This window comes from Quercus robur, chromosome 5 (genome assembly GCF_932294415.1).
Source record: "Quercus robur chromosome 5, dhQueRobu3.1, whole genome shotgun sequence".
NCBI classification, from domain to species: Eukaryota; Viridiplantae; Streptophyta; class Magnoliopsida; order Fagales; family Fagaceae; genus Quercus; species Quercus robur.
In genome coordinates, this window is record NC_065538.1 from 68,986,195 (window position 1) to 69,004,494 (window position 18,300).

Sequence of the window (18,300 nt, forward strand, 5' to 3'; positions counted from 1 at the left end):
GTGAAGTAGAGCATCTTCTGGAAGATCAAACTCAAGACACCATGGGTGTATGAAGTGCAAGCACATGACTGAGTTGTGTTCGGTGAACGTTACCTACTAAGAATCTCTGACACACCCTTTGGTTGGATGGTTGGTACGTGTACCTCCACAATCTTTAACAGCACAGTGTGCTGTAAGCTAAAAACTGTCAAAGCAAAAACGTAGGCGCCCACTGCCTCACTCTCTCCCTCAAAAGGCCTCATAATATTAATAATTAGCTATACTTATATGCACTGTCCAAAACCAAACCCAGAAGCTAGATTCTCCAGTCCCCACCCCAATATACTCCTCCATTTCCACTTATATTCCATTACATAAGCTTTCTACATTCACGTTGGATTTTGTCATCAGTTTCCTTCTACTTAACACATTTAGAGTCAGTAGCAAGAACTGAGGAAGGACATGTTAGGAAACTCCACCCTTGTCACACCAAAATCCTCACTTGGTTTCAAAATATCACACCCAAACCATGAAAATGATCAGGGAATATGGCCTTCAAAGTCTTGTATTAGATTCAGAAGAACCCAATTTAAGACCATTATCACACTATCTGATGCCACTGCAACTGAAAGTACAGTAGCTGGTTCTGAGAGGACAATGAAATCATCATCATCATTATTGTCAGCCATAACTGGCACTGCTACTACTACTACTACTACTACATTGTACCAATTGCTACGTGTGAAACAAACTGCTTCACAAGCTGAGATCAAAGCTGCATACCGTGGTTTGGCAAAGCAGTACCACCCAGACGCTATGAGTTACTCCAATCCCAATGGCCAAGACTTCATAGAGATTCACAAGGCGTATGCAACACTTTCTAACCCCATTGCCAGGGCTCGCTACGATTTGTCAATTGGTGTCACTACTACTACTGCTGCACGTCGAGGATATAGGTACACAGCAGCAGGATTCCCAACTCCCACAAGGAGGTGGGAAACCGATCAGTGCTGGTAGAACCTGCAAAGAACAAGTTGAGGGTTGCACGGCTAAGGCAAATTAAGGTCTAGAGCAATGAGTCATTTCCTTTTTTTTTCTTTTTTTTCTTTTTTTTCAATTTCCTCCGGATCATTGTTTTTCAAGTTCAGCAATCAAAGCTGACAGACAATCCAAATGCCAGAATGTATCACTACTAAAAATCAGCAGCTGGGTTTCTCTCAATCATTTTCCACAATTCATGAGACCTAAAACTTTAATTTTTTTTCTTCCAAGTTTGTGCATAGACACGATGGAACACGGGATATATCCCCTTTTCTAGGCTTCACTACAATTAATAATAAAAGAAAGCACACACTCTTAAAACAGCTATTTGAACTTGATGACTCTAGAGATGCAACACATTTCACAATTTTTTTCACAAAGGTTGAAGTAACAAGTTATATGATGTCACATTATTCAAATGTCATACATATTAAAACTTGTGTATGTAATATTGTTCAAGCTATAAGTAAAACATTTTAACTACTCATTTCTGCTGTCTCCACGTGCACTCAACGACACACCATCGTGTGTTGGCTAAGAATTTCAGGAGGGTAGAAGTGAACAAAAGGTAACAAGATAAAAAATAAATTAAAAAATGAAAAGTGCAGCTCTTTCATATGATGTATTTAAAAAGTGAAAAAAATAGTAATAAAATGAGAGAGATGCAGGACTGCAAACATATACCAAAAATTTAAAGGGACTAAAAAAAACTATTTCACACTTGTCATCAAAATACTAACTTGTTACATAAACTATGCTTTCTTTCCTGGACCTTCCTAGATTTCTATACAACCCAATGTTCCACTTACAACTTGGCACAGATTACAGAAGAGACAAAGTGGGAAGAATCATTTACAGCTCATTAACACAGAGTTAATAACATGCATAAGAAGGCGGAGGCTGTTTGCTTCAGAAGCAGAGGTTGTTGGTAGGTTCCGATGATGACCCAGTAACTGATATACCTGCTCAAAGATAGGACGAACGTGCACTGCAATCATCGGATCTGCTGGGTTTATGGCAACAGCTACGTCCGTCATCCATGCCAATTTTCTAGATGTTTCATTGCTAATATCACAAGCAAGTTGCTGGAGAAGAGCCAGCAGAACTCCTTGGCTTAGAGGGAGTGGCATTGTCGACAAAATTCTTTGTAAATCAACCTGGCGGAAGAGCATAAAATATATGAATGTCGTTGACTTCATACTATATAAGCCTTGTCATTGCATAGCAAAAGCCAGTAATTAGCGTACACAATACAACTCAAATCCTTCAAACACCAAATGGACTCCATATACACACACAAAGGACCACTCCCTCACCCACCCCAGGTCCTGGAGCATTCATACATACACCAGACCAGAATATTTCGAGAAATTTTAGGCCTAATCATATACCAACTATTGATTTTCAAGTAATAAGTCTAAGAGACTCTCCACATTCATAACTTTCTTAACTATGCATTATGCTAGACATGTAAATCTATATCTACATGTATCTGTACTATACTATTCTATATATAATAATCGAAGCTTAGCAATTAATTTCACTCATATCTCATTACGCCACATCAGCCACCTCTTTCCAAACCTTTCTCTCCCCTTTTTGGCTCTTTTCCTCCCTATTATTCCCCATCTTACCGTTACACTTCCGCCAACCTTTTGTTCCCCATTTTCTTTCTATAAATCTACTATTCTCTTTCTCGTTTAGTATTAACATATCCTTTTTTTTTGGAAGTGAGTTTAATTCTTTTAAAGACAACTAAACTTAATATATTATCTTCAGTAAATTTTAGAGAACGAATTATACATGATATCACATTAACAAATAATTATATATTTCCTGCACAATGCGTGAATCTGCGACTACAACAACAACAAACAAAGCCTTAGTCCCAAAATTTAGGGGTCAACTATGGATCCTTAAAAGGTTAGCTAGGGTTTTTTTTTTTTTTTTTTTTTTTTTTCATTCTACTCTATTTATAGTCATACTCTATTACTCCATTAATCGCCATTTCGTTTTTTATAACATGCATAATTTGTGACTAGTTTAACTAAATTTGCAGATAGTTTTTCTTTGTTCAAAAGTAATAAATTTATTAGAGAACAAAAATGTGCATCATAACCCTAGTACATAGGAAGTATACAAGACTACCCCAAGAAAAATAAACTCAGATTAATATTTAAGTTTAGCAACTCTAGAAGATCCATCATATTTGACATTTTTTTTTCTTACTTTTTATCCTCTATTAACTTTTTAATTGTGGCAAGAGAGGGAGGGACGGTTGTTCATGTTGCACTTGCAAGTCACAATTTCAATACTTTTAAAAAAAAAAAAAAAAAAAAATTGCAAATCCAAAGCCATATCTAACTCAATGATACATAGCAAGAACAGTACTTAAAATCATGGTAGTAAGGAGTGGCATGGTTCAACATGGTATTATTGAAAGTATAAGGGAAAACCCAATAACTGTATATTATAGGCATGTCCTACCCTCTACCCGTCAAGTTCTAGATATTAGAGATTGGTGGAACTTAAAGGACTTGTGCGGTAGAACCAAATAAATAAGAAAAATCTCTGTTTTACAGTGCTTATTCATATCAACTCCTCACTCAGAACACATTAATATGGATGTTGGTCTTTGATGAGGAATATTCAGTCCCATATTGCAAATATTGCTCATATTCAAACTAAAAGGCATTTGTTGGGTCCTGAGGGACTTGAGAAAAGAGACTTGCATGCAACAAATGTTTAACACTATATGCAGCACATTTAATCTTCCACTAGCAATCTTCAGCTTTGAAATGAGAGTAACAATATGCGGTGGTGTGTGCAGAGCAGAACATACCTGAGAACATAACCATGAAACTATTGAGACATCACTTCTCTGCAGGGCTCCAGTGAACGCTTCCTCAAATTTGCACTCAGCTATCAATCTAGATAGTTCTTTAGTTGGATCCACAGGTGCCTCAGCCTACAGACATGACCCTCTAAATGTTATAAAGCCCAAAGAAGGGTAAATGGACAAAAATGCAGATTAAGAAGGAAGCTTATATGCAGGTACCATCTCATGAAGACCAGCCAAAGGTCCATTGCTCAACTGTGTTACCAAGGGATTTACTGCTTTTGGGTTAGCACCTGCAACTGCAATGGCTAACAGCTTTCGCTGGCCATCAGCCAATTCTCCGCTCAAGGTTTGAGTGATTGCTGATGCTGAAGTTATTGCATCCTTTGAATCCATACATAGCATCATACTATCAGTATATATAGTTTTACAGGTACATAGCGACAATCAAAGCTTAAAACAAATGCCCATGCCCATAATCACAAAATAAAATCTCTGACTCTACTTTTGTTACTTGTTGGAATTTGCATCAACTATCCCCCAGAATTACTCTACACTATTATATCAGTTTTTTTTTTTTTAAACAACAACAAAACAAAACAAACCAAAAAGGAGCATTGATAATAACATGAAGCACACTCAAATGATCAAAACATCCAAATACTGTTAAAGGAGCAATAGCCTACATTCAAGATACACCATGAACCAGATTAGGAATTAGCTGTTGCAACAGAAATTTTGATAAAATATGGTTGAAGTTTATTATAGAGAACGTCCATCACATTTTTTTCTTAGTTCTTACATGGATCACTCATATTATACCACAAAATTAATATTTTAAAAGCATACTGATGACAAGAAAAAGTTCAAGAATAGAAGGACGTAAGCATGGATGAGAGTGAGACCACTGTTCATGCAGTAAACTTCAAGATTATCTATTAAATGAATCATATGGGTTACGTCCTTCACACGTTTCAATTTCAAAATGCATATCATTATTATAAATTACACACTATTTCTAACTAAATAATACAGAATTCCACCCCCCCCCCCCCCACCCCCGCAGCCCCGCCTGCGGAGAAGGAGCAAATCAAAGTCTTCTGAACACATATAATTCAGAAGATGAAGATTAGGTGCTGTTGAGAGATTTGTTTCACATCCAATAAATATGCCATCCAGTGAGAAATATTCCCAATTACTCCAGCACAATTTGCAAGAATGAATGGTGATCAAGAAAATAAAAATAAAGAAAAAAACACCTGCTTCCTACTAAATCATCATGTTAAGCTATATTTACCCTTAAAGCAACGGCTAATGGAGAATGTGTGGACTCAAACTGCTGCTGAGTAGCAGATGTATGTTTGACAAGCCCTTTCTGGAATGTGGTATCAACTTGCTCAAACATAGTTTTGCATGACATCTCAAATGCAGGGATTATTGAAGCTTCCAGACTAGACCTCAGTGCATCCTGCAATGTACAAACCATTATCAATCATCAGAACCAACCTGAATCCACACACACAAAATACGGGTATGTGACCATTCATTTCACAAAATCAACAAAACAACCAAGCTAAAGAGAAAAAAACAAAATAAGAAAAATGTTAATTCAGTAAACCCAAAATAACACCATAAGGAAAAGCAAGGCTTTTACAGATCCTCCTAACTAATCATATCCAACATTAGTTGAGATATTACATATGAGATATGAATAGACTAGTATATATACAGTTAACTCAAACAAGCTCTGAATGAATGAGCTACTAAAGGGTGAAAGGCTTGATTCGATGGAGACTCAGGTGACTTGAAAGAAAAATCCACTGATGCTATGGTCGATCTAATTATCCAGAACCAGGGTATGCTTAGTATAACCCATAGAGCACAGGCAATGAAATTGGAGTCTATACTAAGGCAGAAAGAGTGAAAGTTCTTCATGATTTATGAATGGCAAGTCCAATGAGTTAGGACTAAAGAAGATGACAAAAAAAGAAAGCCATGTAAATGAATCCAGACTTTTGACAAGACCAATCAAGATATGCACTTCTTAGAGAACTGTATCAATTAGATCTTTATATTTATTTTTTAGAAATTATTTTAGATATAAATTGATTCTCTAAAGTAGTCATATCTGCATAAAATTGATTAGTGATGAGTTGTATTTTTTTTTTTTCAGTAAAACTAGACAAATTATCTAAATTTTCACCCATGCTTCAACAATCATAGGGTTTTGAATTGATTAATGATGGGTTCTACTGCCCTATTGCTACAGAATTTTGGTCTATGGTGTTGGGTTTATTTGGAGTTTGTTGAGTGATTCTGAAGATTGTTGTTGAGTCTATGCCTAATCTCAAATTACTTTTCTTTATAACTTTTTTGGATTGGATGTCAGTTTTGCATAATCAGTCCTTATGGTTTGTTATTGATTTGATAGATTTATGTAATTTGTGTGATTGATTTTTTGGTCCCTAGTCATATACTCCCTGTATATTTGGGCAACTCTATTTATTAATATCAATAAAACTTATCAAAAAAAAAAAAAATTAATCATCACTACATCCTGCTCAATGGTTCTAGCTTTCCAACACATGAACATCCATGCCTTGGATAATTTACAAAAACACAATCATGAGCATAATTGTAAGATTCTTAACATGTACAGTGAGCTATATTAGAAGGTTCAGGTGAAGAAGATAGAGTTCACATTATAGCTCTAGGGGATACTATTTATATATATACCAAACTTAAAATTACCTGAAGAGCTTGCTTCCCAGAAGTTTGAAACTGTGCTTGAATTTGCCTAGTCATGCTACCTTCAAGTTTTGAACTAACTGATCTTTCAAGTTGGTTCACACCTTTCTGCATGGTACGCAATATAAAGCTTATTCAGCCACATTCGTTTTTCAGACAAATTAAGTTGTGTTAGTGCAGCCTATTGTTAATTTAGAGGCTATATTGTGCTGCATTATTTGAAGCAAATCCATTGTTCAGAATGAGCCCATTTAGCAATTACTGTCATAGCAATTTATAAAGCATGCTCCATCAGAGACTTTTATCTACTGATTTATAACAATAATTAGTATAAATGAAGGGTGTCACGACTTCAATCCTTATGCCATTTTCTATTATTTGTGACACTTACTATATTTCATGTAATGGTTCCATTCATAAAGGCAGATTCCTCCAATAAAAACAACAGAAACATAAAACATGAACATTCAAAAAGCCAATAAGACATCCAAATTTTGACAAATGTAAAAATTAGAACCTGGAATGACTCCATAATAGCCGATGACATAGTTTTATCCACAATTGGAGTAATTGCACGAGCTACAGCTGGTCCAACCAAAGCTATTTCCTTCTTTAAAGTTTTCTCGAGCATGGTTGGCAAGTCCTTGTTCATATAATTTGTGATTAAGTTTGTTATCTGCTGCATACGGTCTTGTTCTAGCTTCTCATGCTTTGCATTTTCTTCCTGGAAACGAGCCCACAAAGCTTCAGTGTTAGCCTTGACAACTTTCTCCATGCTCCGGCCCAAGGATCCCTCTAGTCTTTTACCTTCTTTGGTAACTGAGCCAGAAACAATCACATTCATCTGCTTCTGCATTTCTTTTTGCGTGCTCATTAACTATGACATATGAAAAATCATTAGTCCAAGAGTATATAACATGTGAGAAATATCTACGGAAGACAAATTATCTGTCAAAATTATAATGTGATCAGTATATAATCTAATATCATAAATCTTATAAGTATCCAGTTCATTGCGTTATAAAATGACATCCTTAACTACTAATATTTGTTACATGAAAGGAAGCATCCAAAGCAAGCATACCATATGATATAAAACATCATGACTTTCTCTCTTTTTTTTAACTTACCAAAAAATGATATTCAACATCAAAACTGATAGTAGGAGAAAAACACAGAGATATCATAAATATCAAGAAGTGGAAGTAAAGGATCTGTCTGCAGTTTGCATGACAAGTCATCTGTTTCAGGTTGTAATATGATTAATATAAGAAGCAATCTGGCATTTTTATTATAAAAATAAATAAATAAATAAAAATAAAAACTTCTGAAAAAGCTACAGTATTTAACATGGAAAAAAATGTCTACAGATGAGGTTAAATGCCAAAATCAACATGAATTCTAACATACACAGGAATAAAAAATAATCTCCCAACAACATGAGACTAACCAAGTTACATGATTTAAGCAGAACTCTTCAAAGTCAACCCAGAAAAAGACATGGCCAAAAATATCATACTGGTTAAACGATCTCAGTGAATTAAACTCACCAAATATTACTTACCATACATAAAAATTTAAAGCAATCACCTGTTCAAGCATCTCCTGCATAGCCAGTAACTGGGGCAAAGCAGTTTCTAAAGATGGGGAACCTGAATCACCACTTGGTTCATTTAACGAATCTGTAGAGTTAAAAGGACTTGGAGAAGGAGAAGATGCACCAGACACTTGAGAATTTTTCCCCTTCTGTCTTTTTCCCTTCAGCACTGGGGCTGGAGACTGCAAAACTCCCATAGGAGTTTCTGATTCGCCAACCTTTGCAGTTATATCTTTCATCATATCTTGAGCTTCTTCAGCACAAGGGTTAGGAGGTTGGTTTGGTGCTTCAGTAATACTAACATCATTAGCTTGCCGAAATTTATCCACACCATAATTTCCCACACAACAATCTCTGGCCATCTGAATGCCAAGATCTGATGCCTGGGAATAGAAGGATTTCTCCTTTTTCTGAGCAACCATAATGTGAGAATCTCTCTGACTGTCAAACTCATTATTTTGACTGGTTCCTGTCTCACCAATAACTTTGACCTCTACTTCAGTGCTTTCTGCATCATTGCTGACAACCACATCTTGAACTTTTGCCTCTACCACATTCACACCAAGATTAATTTGAGAATTCTCAGATGATGATGGAGCTGAAGATAACAACTCTGATGGAGTAACCAGATGTGTTGGTTGTTTAAATACCATAGGAGGACTGGGAACATTGGAAACGTCACTGTGTACAGCATTTTTATCACCCTTACTCAAATTGTCAACCGAGGGAGGCACATTAGTCATGCTATCTTTCCCAGTGTCCATTCTCCGATCAGACGTATATTCAAGAGGTGATTGATCACCCCCATAATCAGTAAGAGGTGGACTAGTCTCAGAGCTATTTGATGGACTTCTAAAACCACGAAATTCACGAGATAAACCTGGACTCAAAGGAAGAGGTGGCAATGCAGCATGGATATTTTCGGCACTACTATGAGAAGGCAAATCACTTGCAACTGTTTCCATGCCAGAAATAGCAACTTCTGGCAAGTTGGTAACCTCAGAAGAAGCTAAGTTTTCAGGACGGCTTGCTTCTGGGGCATTTTCAGAGCTGCTTGAAAGAATAGGTGCTATGGTGGTTGCATTAACCTCGGGTATCTCAGTGGGTTTAGTTCCAGGAGGTGATTCAAAAGTTGCAGAACCATCAGAAGCATCAAAAGCTCGAGAAACATTGGAGTCTGATTTCTCCAACCCCACATTGTCTAGGGGCGGTGGCAGGCACTGAGATAGGTCCAATGCATACTGCTGAATGGCTTGTGTTTGGACGCAGTAGACCTGTACAATATGTTCTCCATCTGGTAAACTGTCACTAGTTCCAGTAAGAGACAGAATAGGCATTGTGACTGTAAACTCAGCAATGTAATCCATGCGGGTTGAAGCTGGATTAGGCCCATACTCTATATGTATAGCATATATAGCATTTTTCTTTGCATTTGCAAGTAGAAATAAGCCTGCACGAGGCAATGCTATGACTTGATTAAAGAATGCTTCCTCAACCTTACGTTCAGAGGAACTCTTTACATCCAAAGTCTGAGTACACCGCCATGATTCAGTATCACTAGGCAACAACCAGCCCTCCTCACTCATAGAGGCCCATATCTTCACTTCCCGATTAAGTGGCCCCTGGAAAAAGGAAAAAAAAAATACAGATGATTATACATCTATTTTTAAGTGGATCTTCAATACCAGACTAACAAGAAGTGAATGCTAAAGGAGCTACATAGCAAATACTCCAAAGACACCTGAAAGTCTAGTATAATAATGCACCCATGTCAAATAATGGGAAAGATTAGGAGTAGATACCGCTGTAACAAGAACAATGTGGTCCGGACGGTGAGGGGCAGTCAAAAATGTCACAGAATTAACAGGATTGCCATCATGTGGTTTCAATACTGCAAGTGGCGATGCCTTACGGTCCTCCCAAATCTTCACCTGTTGCAGAAGAGGAATAATTAATAAATAAAAATAAATAAAGAAACTATGAAAAATGAAATTCCAAGCCCACATAAATCAATGATTCCCAATACCAGACTAACTGGCTCATGAATCACATTCTACTTAAAAGGGTAACCTTTAGGCTCTATGAGGCATTGTACAACAGCAACAAGACTGCCACTCATTAGAAAATGGGTCTTCATTATTGTCATTGTTAAATTATTGATTGTCCCAAAAACTTAAGCTATTATGAAATGGTGAATTCAATTACCTAACCATAATTCTAACACTTCACCTCACATGTGAGCCGAAACTACCCCTTAATAAATGGAGCCCAACATGTGAGATTTTTAACATTTTAAATGGGAGGTAGAGTGAAGACAAGGATCAAACTTAAAATCTCCTACTCTGATACTATGTTAAATAACCAATTGTCTCAAAAGCTTAAGCTACTAGGAAATGGTGAATTTAATCACTTAACCATGATTCTAACAATCATAAATTGCCATGTAATGAAAAATATCACATAGAGTGAGACAAGTGCCCAATTTTAGGGCACTTCCCCCTTCTATGTCATCCTATGAGTAATATGGGTGAATAAGCATGTGACAAGCACACTTTTTTTCATTAACGTTAAATTTCCTTATGGAAGGCACCAAAAGAGGAAAGATAAAAACTGGAAGACCACAAAGCCAATCGGGAGAGAATACAGACCGTGCCATCCATTGATGCTGAAGCTAAACGGCTGGTCATCCATTGGCACATTGACAACTCAGTAACCTCACCATCATGTTTACCAACAGATTGGACCCCGTCAATTAGTTTATCAATGAGACATTTAAGAGGTTCCTCTGCTGAGAACACTACACCCTTTCCAACTTTTGTGGTGTCGATTTTAAGGACATGGTTTCCAATTGCAACCATCAAAATTTCCTGTAAAGCAATTCTTGTTAATCAACTATGAAGACCAATAAAACTAAAAACCTAGAAAAACAAGGAGAAAATGCACAATTTAAAACAACTTTAGAACACTTTAGGGGATAAATATTTGATGAAATAAAACACAAATTCATGATTACTTGTTTGTGAGGATGCCAACACACTCGTGGGTGGACTGACTCCCCTGCTCCCTCTATCTGAATAGAAAGAACAATTTTTCCTGTGATTTGAGGTTTGTCATCCTCATCTGAACCTTCATTGATCTTCCAAATGAAAATCCGTCCATCAACGCTAGCACTGCAGAAAATGGAAATTAGAACTTTCCAGAAGAAGAGTAAATGAAAGGGCCAAATGAAAAATCAGGACAAAGATCTACCTAGCCAAAAGGTGAACATCTTCAGCGAAGAAAGCCATATCAGTTACTCTCTGCATAATAAATACTAATATACATAAACGAGAGATGAGGGAGGAGTTTTAAAATATGACTGAATATTGAATGGTGCATCAGTAATGTATACATAACAAGTAAGAGAGTAATATTGATAGGAAAAAATTATATATAAGATCCAAATTCCATACAATCATAGGGAAATAAAAATAATAATAAAAAATCAAGTTTAGCCCCAAAATTTTGGAGTCAGCTATGGATCCTCAAAACAAATTAATCAGGGTCAGAAATGTGTATTCTTTTTCGCCATTCCATCCTATCTAAAATCATACTCTCTATCAACCCTTAATTGACAACTCCTTTTTACTACTGCCACTATTGTTATTTTAGGTCTTCCTCCAATTTTTGGTTCACTCGATTTGAATCAACTTACTCTTACTCATTGGTACATTAATTATTCTCCTCTGCACTTAACCAAACCATCTCAAGCAAGTTTCTCTCATCTTTACATCAATAGGGGCCATAGCTACCTTTACTTTCGAATCCTATTTTTACTTGTATTTCCACTTATACATCTTAACATTTTCATTTAAGCTACACTCATTTCATGAATAGGTTGTTTCTAAATAGTCCAACGTTTAGTATCATAGAGCATAGTTAGTCTTACAATAGTCTTATACAATTTTCCTTTTAACTTGATATGTATTCTACAATCACACGATACTTCTAATGCGCTCCACTTCACCACCTACTCTTATCCTAGGATTCACGTCCTCTTCAATCTCTCAATCCTTACGAATTGTTGATACAAGATATTGAAAGCACTCACTATTTGGTATCTCTTGATCATCAAGTCTTACAACCCCTTTATCCCCTTCATCTTTGTTTCTACTTTTACAGAGCATACAATTTATAAACTCTATACTCAAATTTAGGCCTACCTAAAGGAAAAATATAAATAGGCTACCCAAATTTAAGGAACACCAGTCAATTTTTGAAATTTAAATTAAAAGTTTCACCCATGTAATACAACTGCATCTTACAGGCAATGCCACTTGAATTCTTTTTACTTGTGCCTTAAAAATGTGAATTGATAATAAAAGTCGAACATTTCTACAATAATGTATAAAGAGAAGTTCTAAATACAAATAGTGGTAAACCCAATTGCTGCACTACATAAGATAAAAGTTGGAGATTTGACCAATAAAAATGTGACCTTTGAACAAAAATTAATAATGAGAAGTTGTAATATCTAAATCCCAGGTTCTATTATCAATGCCTGGCATGCAGTTACAATCTATGAACATGAAAGATTCAAACTTGCAATAGCATTGAATGAAATGATGGACACTGAAATAGCAGCAATAATTCAAAAACAAATGAAAAAACGAAGAGTCATATCAGACCGTACCTGGCTGTGGCCTCGGAGCAAAGATCTTAGGGCAGTGTTAATGTTAAGGACACGGATATTACCCATCTTGAGGCCATAGCAAATATAAGATCTATTAACAGCAATCTGACGGCCAAGCACAAGGCCAGGATCAGAGGCATACTTAGTGATAGGAGTGACTTCAAGCTGTGGCTGAGCCTCATCTTCCAAGCGAACATCAATGTCATAGACAAGTTTATCACCTATTAAATGGCGACCCCTTGGGAGTTTTGTGCTGAGAAGCCTCGTGGGAGGCGTGGAAGGCGTAATGGTCAAATGGGTCATTGAGAAATCAGTGGCACTAGTTGTTGTTGTTGTTGCTGTAGTGGTACTAGTTGTTGGAGTTGGGGAGATGGGTCTGAGAGGGGCATGGAGGTTAGGTTGAGGAAACTGGTGGACAAAGTGGTCGAGGGGCGTTGGTGGAGGAGGGTATGGAAGAAAGTGAGGGTGGTGGAAAGGGTATGAAGGACCAGTTGGTGGAGGATAAGAAGAAGAAGGTAAGAGATATGGAGGTGATGAAGAGGATGGAGAAGAAGCCGGAGTTGGGAAAGATGGAGAGGTGTTTAGATTACCAGGATTTGATGAGGGTTTGAAGAGCTTTTGCAAATCAAATTGTGTTCCTTGTTGATTTTGATTTTGGTTTTGGAGGTTGGGATTTACAGGGGAAGCCATGAGAGAGAGAGAGACAGAGACAGACGGAGAGAGAGGGGGTAAAAGAAGAGAGCTTGCCTTTCTTATGGCTTTTGACGAGGCTGATGATGAAACATATACAGATATAGGAATATAGTATTATTAGTCAAAATATTTATAATTGATATATAGAAAGAATATACATATATTATATACAGCAGTTAGTTTTTTGTGAAAGATGGATCATCAACTCATTAAGATCTATCTAGTTATTGTCTTTAGCAGAAGGAAAAGATTGTATTATTGATGATTGATCAAGATTTATCTCTTATCTTCTTCTTTGATCCATTTATATGATAATCTAAATTAACAAGACTCTCTTAAAAAAAAATTTTAATAAATACTAGACGATAATAATTAATTATTGTTAATAAAACCAGCACGTCAATGGGGCAGGATTGCACCAAATGAAATGCCCCACTAGTCCAAAAACCGAAACCCTATGTGACAGAAATTATTATTAAAATCTCAATTTAATACCAGTTCTTTTGCAACAGAGACGGCTTGCCAGATTGAAAAGATTAAATTAATTAAATTGAAATTAGCGATTTTGTAGTTTTCTTTTGTATTTTTTTTTATTATAAAAAAACTAAGATAAAACGTATAAATTGATGTGATATTTACTATTAGCATCTCGTCATCCATCACTCTTTCTTTCTGTAATTGGCGGAGATGGATGTTTTTGTTTTCATTGGCACAGGTTCACCACTTAGCTGCTCACTTGCGTTACTGTTTGCACACCTTTCGTTTTAAAAGGATCTACAAGTTTTCAATGCAATTTGAAAACAGTAATCAACCACTGCTTTCCTGTTCAATTAAAAAAGTGGGGTAGTGTATTCAGATTTCTTACATTGGGTGTACGTATGAGTAGGGATTAAAAATTAAAATTATTTTATTATTCAGTTTATTTTTACTACTATTTATGAACTTCATTGTATTTTTTAACATTATTTATGGATCTCATTATACTATTTCAACTAACTTTTACCTTTATTTACAGTAATTTTAATAATAATTTTCAGTTTCAGCAAAATAAATGGTATCCAAACACACTTAAATCAATCAATTTTGTGTTTTGTGTAACATCACTCTGATAGACTAAACTCGCACACATGTTAGCTTGCACAATGAACTTAAGGGAATGGTGCACAGACGCTTCCACCAGTTCCCATACCGCCAGGGAGGTAATCGAGGTTTGATCAAGAACAATTTTAAAAAAAAATGAACCCTATTGGTGCTTAAGATAAATTAGCTGCTCCAATTCCAAAGACCAAAAAGTGATGAATTTCAATACACCAAGGCTAGGCTGCAATGTGTCAAAATGAATCTCAAATGCTATGAAAGACATTTTTCAAAACGAACCATTATAGCACAAGACCACCAACAAAATCAATTGACTGCTAAACAATTTTCTTTCATAGTCAAGCCACCAGTTGAATGAATTTTTCACAAACTCTTGACAGGACCAAAACAGATTAACCATCTATACTAGCACCTAAGTTGCCCTTTCATAGAACACATGAGAGAATGTGTAAATGCAACCCAACATACATATATAGATCATCAGACAAGAACAATACTCACTACTTACAGTTATCACAATTTGTAATCCTCTTCAACACAACTAATGACGAATGAAATAACTGTTAAATTTACAATCAAATACCCAAGACTTCAGAAAGGATTATACAAATATCTCATATTTTGAGCATGGATGTATTATAGGACAAGTTGCAAAGGAGCAGGGGGGGAAGTCGTAACATTCAGACCCATAAAAAGGAAAAAACAAGAAAAAGGGAAGAATGAGAAAGAACAAGTAGACACTAGACAGGATGCTTTCAGTTTAGCAGGTGAGATCTCAGACTTCAACTGCAACAGCCTCCACCTTGAGCAGAACCACCATCTCTGCCTCCTGATGGTCCTGGTATGCCACCATATCCAACCTTTATTCCATAAGACTGCAAAATAAGACCAGGACAAGAGCATCAGCAACACCATCTATACCTCTCATCAATTCAACAAAACTATATTTCTGTGTAATATGTACCATTTCCAATGCTTTCAAGTTTGAACCACATCATTGGAAAAGGTAAACTTAATCTCAATACAAGTCAGAATATCACAAAAAAATATTATATACAAACAACAATGTGTCTCAAATAGGAATTAACGTATCATCGCTTCAATATCTTTTATGATAAAAATCTGAAAATGCACCAATGCTAAGTGAAACTGGATAAACATGCATTTCTCATCCAAAGGAACTACTCACTGCTATATAATGTAAAAACTACAGTGTGTTTTGATGAGCTTACTTTCATAGCTTATTTTGTTTATTGTGCAAAAATACAGTTGTACCTTGAAAAGGGCGACACTTTAAAAAGTTATTTATTGCTGTTTTAAGATGAAAATAAGCTCATCCAAACAATCCAATGAAATTCCTGAATTGGAAAAAACAGTAAGGGATGGGGGAGAACAAAAGAACAAAAGCTAACCTCATTTGACACATCAAATACTCCATCCTGAATCTTCTTGTAAATGGTAGCAGCTGTTTTTATGAATGCCTGCACAAAAAATTATTTACTACTTAAAACTGAGAAAGGTAATGGCAAAAAACCAAACCTCAATTCACATATATAGTTGAAGAATCTGAGGATTTTGTTACAAGGCACTTTCCAACATATCAGCAATATTTATTCTTACCTCCTCAACATTCTGAGCAGTTTTAGCAGAGGCCTCCATAAAAATCAGACCATGCTCCTTGGCAAACTGTTCCCCTTCCTCTGTGCTCACAGCCCTTCTGTGGGCCAAATCACACTTATTACCAATAAGCATTATTGTCATGTTTGCATTTGCGTGTTGCCTTGCATCTTCCAGCCAGCTAGCCAAATGATTAAAAGTTTCCCTCCTACAAATACAAAATCGAAATTGTCATCCTAATGACTTTCTCAACTAAATGGAACAAAATGATACCAGATAACTAAAAAATATAAATAATTCCCAATAAGTACATTCATTAGAAAAATTCAAAGCTCCTTTTATGTATGCTTCTACAGATAACATATAGTCAGCCACTAAAATCTGCCAGAGGCAAGAACCTTTTAGTTTCCACTAAATTGTGGAATTTTTGTTCAACTTTCTTTGGCAATACCGATTTTGTTTTCACTAGACATTGATTTGTAGAGTCTTTCGAAATGCAATGTAAAAGTTCCGATGATTTACTAGATCAGAAATGATTACTGGAATGTTATAAGGGTACCACACAATGATGCGTTCCTAATGATGGTAAGGTGTACAACAAGATAAAATAAATTCTCTGGTTATGAGTGAAAATCCCGCTTTATAGAACAAAATCATACAAGTAATTTTTTCTGTATAAGACTATAAGCAAACGAATGATCAAATTTAAATGAAAAAAGTACCTGGTTATATCATAGACAAGCAATGCACCAGCAGCCCCTCTGTAATAGGACCTCGTAATAGATCTGAAGGATTCTTGACCCGCCTGGAATATTTCCAAGGAAACTTTAGCATCTACAACTTTAGTCACTTAAGGTACAAAATAGAATTCCTCCACAAGCTCACAGAAATTTAAGGAAATGCACTTGATAAACAAGCAACCCATTTCATAATAATCATCAAGCCATATTCTGATGACGAACTAATTAAAGTTATATTGTGCTTGTTCTCAAAATAGAATTCAGTGTAAATTGCAATACAGAAAGGAAAGAAAGCGAAAATTACAGTATCCCAGATTTGAAGCTTAATGGGTTTGTTGTCGATGGTGATCATCCGAGCCCCAAACTCGACACCGATGGTGAGGTCATGGACTGGCTGGAACCGCTTGTCCGTGAACTGAAGAAGAAGACATGACTTCCCAACTCCTGCACAACCATAAACCATAAATTCACTCACTCACTCACATCAAACTCATAATAACAAAACCCTTTCCTAGAAGCCAATCAAGTACAAAACCCCATTTGATTCCAACCAATATGTTCAAGTGTTAAAGTAAATAACTACAGAGTCCACAACTTTTGCCACAACGAGGAACAGAGAAAAAAGTGGTGGATCCATCATTGTCCAAGACTCACAGTGACTACTCGTTATTTTATTAAACTCAATAGTCTCAATTAGTTAGCTACAATTTCAATTCAATTCAAAATTCAGGGATTTCGTTTTCTCGTAAAATTAATAAAAAAAGTCATGGTAAAAGAATTCCATTTCCACTTGAAAATATGTCCGCCACGGTGGAATATAAAATAAAGCCGAGAATCACATCCAAAAAAAAACATAGAGAATAAGTACAAAGTCAGAAATCCTATCAGAGTTGGTGATTGGATAAAATTAAACAGAGAGAATTGAGAAAAGATCAACAACGAAAGTAATTTCGATGCGATTGCAAGGTAATAATTATTGAGATCTGAATTCAAAAAACAAAAAACAAATTCGAATTTAACAAAGAGAGAGAGAGAGAGAGAGAAGTACCAGTATCGCCGATGATGATGTACTTGAAGAGATAAGCGTATGACATTCCCAAATACTAAAATCTACGAATGAATGAAACCAAACAAAAGGCAGCTTATAGTTTTGAATTGAATTTCCGAAGGAAGCAGAAAAAAGTAACGAATGGAATTGAATAGAATTGAAGTGAAAGTGAAAGAGAGAGAAAGAAGAAAAGAAAAACCAAGACGAAGGAAGTTACAGCAAGGCAGA

At 36.0% G+C, this 18,300-nt stretch overlaps 3 protein-coding genes across 3 annotated transcripts; 1 reads left to right on the plus strand and 2 right to left on the minus strand.

Moving 5' to 3' along the window:
* Window positions 1-280: 280 nt before the first annotated feature.
* Window positions 281-1,365, plus strand: LOC126726836 (chaperone protein dnaJ 11, chloroplastic-like). Its single transcript, XM_050432224.1, has one exon. The coding sequence runs from the start codon at window positions 442-444 to the stop codon at window positions 994-996; it is 555 nt and encodes a 184-aa protein (XP_050288181.1). The 5' UTR covers window positions 281-441; the 3' UTR covers window positions 997-1,365.
* A 336-nt stretch (window positions 1,366-1,701) lies between these two features.
* LOC126726835 (enhancer of mRNA-decapping protein 4-like) lies at window positions 1,702-13,678 on the minus strand. The gene is made up of 12 exons (XM_050432223.1): window positions 12,877-13,678; window positions 11,454-11,503; window positions 11,218-11,374; window positions 10,853-11,071; window positions 10,007-10,135; window positions 8,198-9,826; window positions 7,125-7,484; window positions 6,611-6,715; window positions 5,157-5,327; window positions 4,079-4,243; window positions 3,863-3,988; window positions 1,702-2,177 (listed from the first exon to the last, which is right to left on the minus strand). The coding sequence occupies exons 1-12, from the start codon at window positions 13,564-13,566 to the stop codon at window positions 1,869-1,871; spliced, it is 4,110 nt and encodes a 1,369-aa protein (XP_050288180.1). The 5' UTR covers window positions 13,567-13,678; the 3' UTR covers window positions 1,702-1,868.
* A 1,434-nt stretch (window positions 13,679-15,112) lies between these two features.
* LOC126726837 (ras-related protein RABB1c) lies at window positions 15,113-18,300 on the minus strand. Its single transcript, XM_050432225.1, has 6 exons — window positions 18,073-18,300; window positions 17,329-17,468; window positions 17,007-17,089; window positions 16,288-16,492; window positions 16,080-16,148; window positions 15,113-15,542 (listed from the first exon to the last, which is right to left on the minus strand). The coding sequence occupies exons 1-6, from the start codon at window positions 18,116-18,118 to the stop codon at window positions 15,450-15,452; spliced, it is 636 nt and encodes a 211-aa protein (XP_050288182.1). The 5' UTR covers window positions 18,119-18,300; the 3' UTR covers window positions 15,113-15,449.